Here is a 2,913-nt window from a genome sequence, read left to right as displayed (position 1 = left end):
TATAATAAAAAAATAATATTATGTAATATAACAACAAAAAACAGCCTATTCCACACTTCTATTCTTCCTTATTCTGCTCAACAGATCAACCCTAAACATAAATGAGCCTTAATTTACTTAGAGAACCAACTTTACCTGTCTGTGTCTGAGAGAAGACCATTGTCTTCAAATTTGCCTACCAGGTCACATTTAGTGTCCCCAAAAACAGTAGTTTGCTTGATATTTATTGAATGAGATAATTTAAGGAAGGTGAAATCTATTCTGACAAATTCCATTTGAGAACCAACTCTAGGAATAAACACCTCACTCACTGGGACCAGAAGCAGGGTGGCTAATACTGAAGGTTCCCATAGGATTAAGTACTAACACTCACAGGACAACAGAAACAAGATTTATTCTGGGACTCCAAGCCACCCAGAAGAATAACCAACTGCTGTGAAAATAGGATGGCATTTGGAAGAAGATAAAGAAGGAACTCTGAATGCTGACTTTTCAGGCAAACAAGATGAGAACTCAAGGAAGATGCCAAAGACTGGTGATCTCCATTTCATAATTTTCATTTCCACAAGAGCTAAGAGCTATATCAAGAATACTGAACCTTGCATTTTCCAGTTCTGATAAAGCTGCTGTATGATTGCTTGCTTCTGTCATGTGTATGTATTATAGAACCTCAAAAAATTCTGTCCAAACTGCTATCCAAAGCACTGAACGAATGCTCGGTATGGTTGAATGATAAAGATTGAATGAAAGTGAAGCCTGAACAATTCTGACTTCCTATCCAAGTTTTCTTCTGCACTTATCATAATCAGTGGTGAGAAGACAGAATACCAACCTCTATGGCATCCATTAACATGTCATATTTGAACCCCAGAACTGTAATCTTGATTGGAATTCCTGGACTACAGCATATGCAGTTTTGGATTGGGTTTCCTTTTTTTGCTGTGTGCCTGGTGGCTCTTTTGGGAAACATCATTTTACTGATCATAATCCCTATGGAACGCAGCCTACACCAGCCCATGTACATCTTCCTGGCAGTGTTGGCAGCCACTGACATAGGACTCTGTGCAGCCATTGCTCCCAAGATGTTGGCTATCTTCTGGTTCAGGTCTTACTCCATGGCCTTTGACACTTGCTTAGCCCAGCTGTTCTTCATTCATGCCTTGCAGTGCATGGAGTCTGGTATTCTGTTGGCCATGGCATTGGACCGCTATATTGCCATCTGTGATCCTCTGAGGCACACATCCATTCTCACACCTTCAGTTCTGGGTCGCATGGTGGTGATAGTGGCAATTCGAGCTACAGTGTTGGTGGGTCTCTTACCCATTCTAATCAAAAGACTGCACCGTTTCCATTCCACTGTAATTGCCCACTCCTACTGTGAGCACATGGCTGTAGTTAAGCTGGCTGCAGAAGACATCCGTGTCAATAATACATGTGGTCTTTTCGTAGGTTTTACAATTCTGGGATTTGATATGATTTTCATCCTCATTTCCTATACCCTTATTTTCCAGGCTGTTTTACGTCTACACCAAAAGGAGGCACGGCTCAAAGCATTCAACACATGCACAGCTCACATTTTTGTTTTCCTTGAGTTTTATATTCTTGCCTTCTTCTCCTTCTTCAGCCATCGTTTTGGACACGTTGTCCCTTCTACTCATATTCTTCTGTCTACCATCTACCTTCTTGTACCACCTGCACTGAACCCTATTGTCTATGGGGTAAAAAATAAGGTAATTTGTAAGCATGTGGCACAGGTTTTGCTTCTGAATCATGGATCCCAGCAGTGATCTATCAAATGCCTCTGGACATGTAGAGAATATTTTTATTTCCTACAAAGGGAAAGAGTTCAGACTCTTCTTGTTAACTGTTGGGGTTTTATATCATCATGCTCTAACTTCAAAGCATTTATTTCCAAGACAGCTAAGTTGACATAAAAAGTGTTCAGGTTAACACTGATATTATTTATCTCTAATATATTTCTCTTCTAATATAATCTTTTCTTTTCCTTTCCTTATTTTTAATTTGTAGTTAATTTAGTTCTTCATAAGAGATCATTCTTTGATTTTAGTTTTCGAACTTTTGGTACTGGAATACCATCCAACCATTTTATCCTCTGTCATCCCCTTCTTCTGCCTTAAATCTTTCCCAGCATCAGGGTCTTTTCCAATGAGTCAGCTCTTCAAACCAGGTGGCCAAAGTACTGGAGCTTCAACTTTGGCACCAGTCCTCCAGTGAATATTCAGAGCTGATTTCCTTTAGGATTGACTGGTTTGATCTCCCTGCTGTTCAAGGGACTCTCAAGAGTCTTCTCCAGCACCACAGCTGGAAAGCATCAATTCTTTAGTTCTCAGCCTTCTTTATGGTCCAACTCTCACATTTGTACATGAATACTAGAAAAACAATAGCTTAGACTGTTTGGAACATTGTCACAAAATGATATCTCAACTTTTTGATAGCTGTCTAGGTTTGTTATAGCTTTTCTTCCAAGGAGCAAGCATCTTTTAATTTTGTGACCATTCACAGTGATTTTGGAGTCCAAAAAAATAAAATCTTCCACCATTTCCACTTTTTCTCCAACAATTTGCCATGAAGTGATGGGATTAGATACCATGATTTTAGTTTTTGGCATGTTGAGTTTTAAGCCAGTTTTTTCACTCTCTTCTTTCACCTTCGAGAGGCTCTTTAGTTCTTCTTCTCTTTCTGCCATTTAAGTAGCATCATTTGCATATCTGAGGTTACTGATAGTTCTCCTGGCAATCTTGATTTTGTTTTGTGAGTCATCCAGCCTGGCATTTCTCATGATGTACAATATATAATATACAGTGACAATATACAGCCTTGACATACTCCTTTCCCAATTTTGAACCAGCCTGTTGTTCCATACAAGGTTCTAACTGTTGCCTCTTGTCCTGC

At 39.3% G+C, this 2,913-nt stretch overlaps 1 protein-coding gene across 1 annotated transcript; it reads left to right on the top strand.

The window, feature by feature from the left end:
- The first annotated feature begins 836 nt into the window (after positions 1-836).
- On the top strand, positions 837-1,787 carry LOC109568918 (olfactory receptor 52A1-like). Its single transcript, XM_019974277.2, has one exon. It carries the CDS (start codon positions 837-839, stop codon positions 1,785-1,787), a length of 951 nt encoding a protein of 316 aa, XP_019829836.2.
- The last annotated feature ends 1,126 nt before the right edge of the window (positions 1,788-2,913 follow it).

The sequence above is a fragment of the Bos indicus genome, chromosome 15 (genome assembly GCF_029378745.1).
Source record: "Bos indicus isolate NIAB-ARS_2022 breed Sahiwal x Tharparkar chromosome 15, NIAB-ARS_B.indTharparkar_mat_pri_1.0, whole genome shotgun sequence".
Classification (NCBI taxonomy): Eukaryota; Metazoa; Chordata; class Mammalia; order Artiodactyla; family Bovidae; genus Bos; species Bos indicus.
The sequence above is the reverse complement of the archived record's forward strand: the minus strand, read 5'-3'. Positions and strand labels throughout refer to the sequence as shown.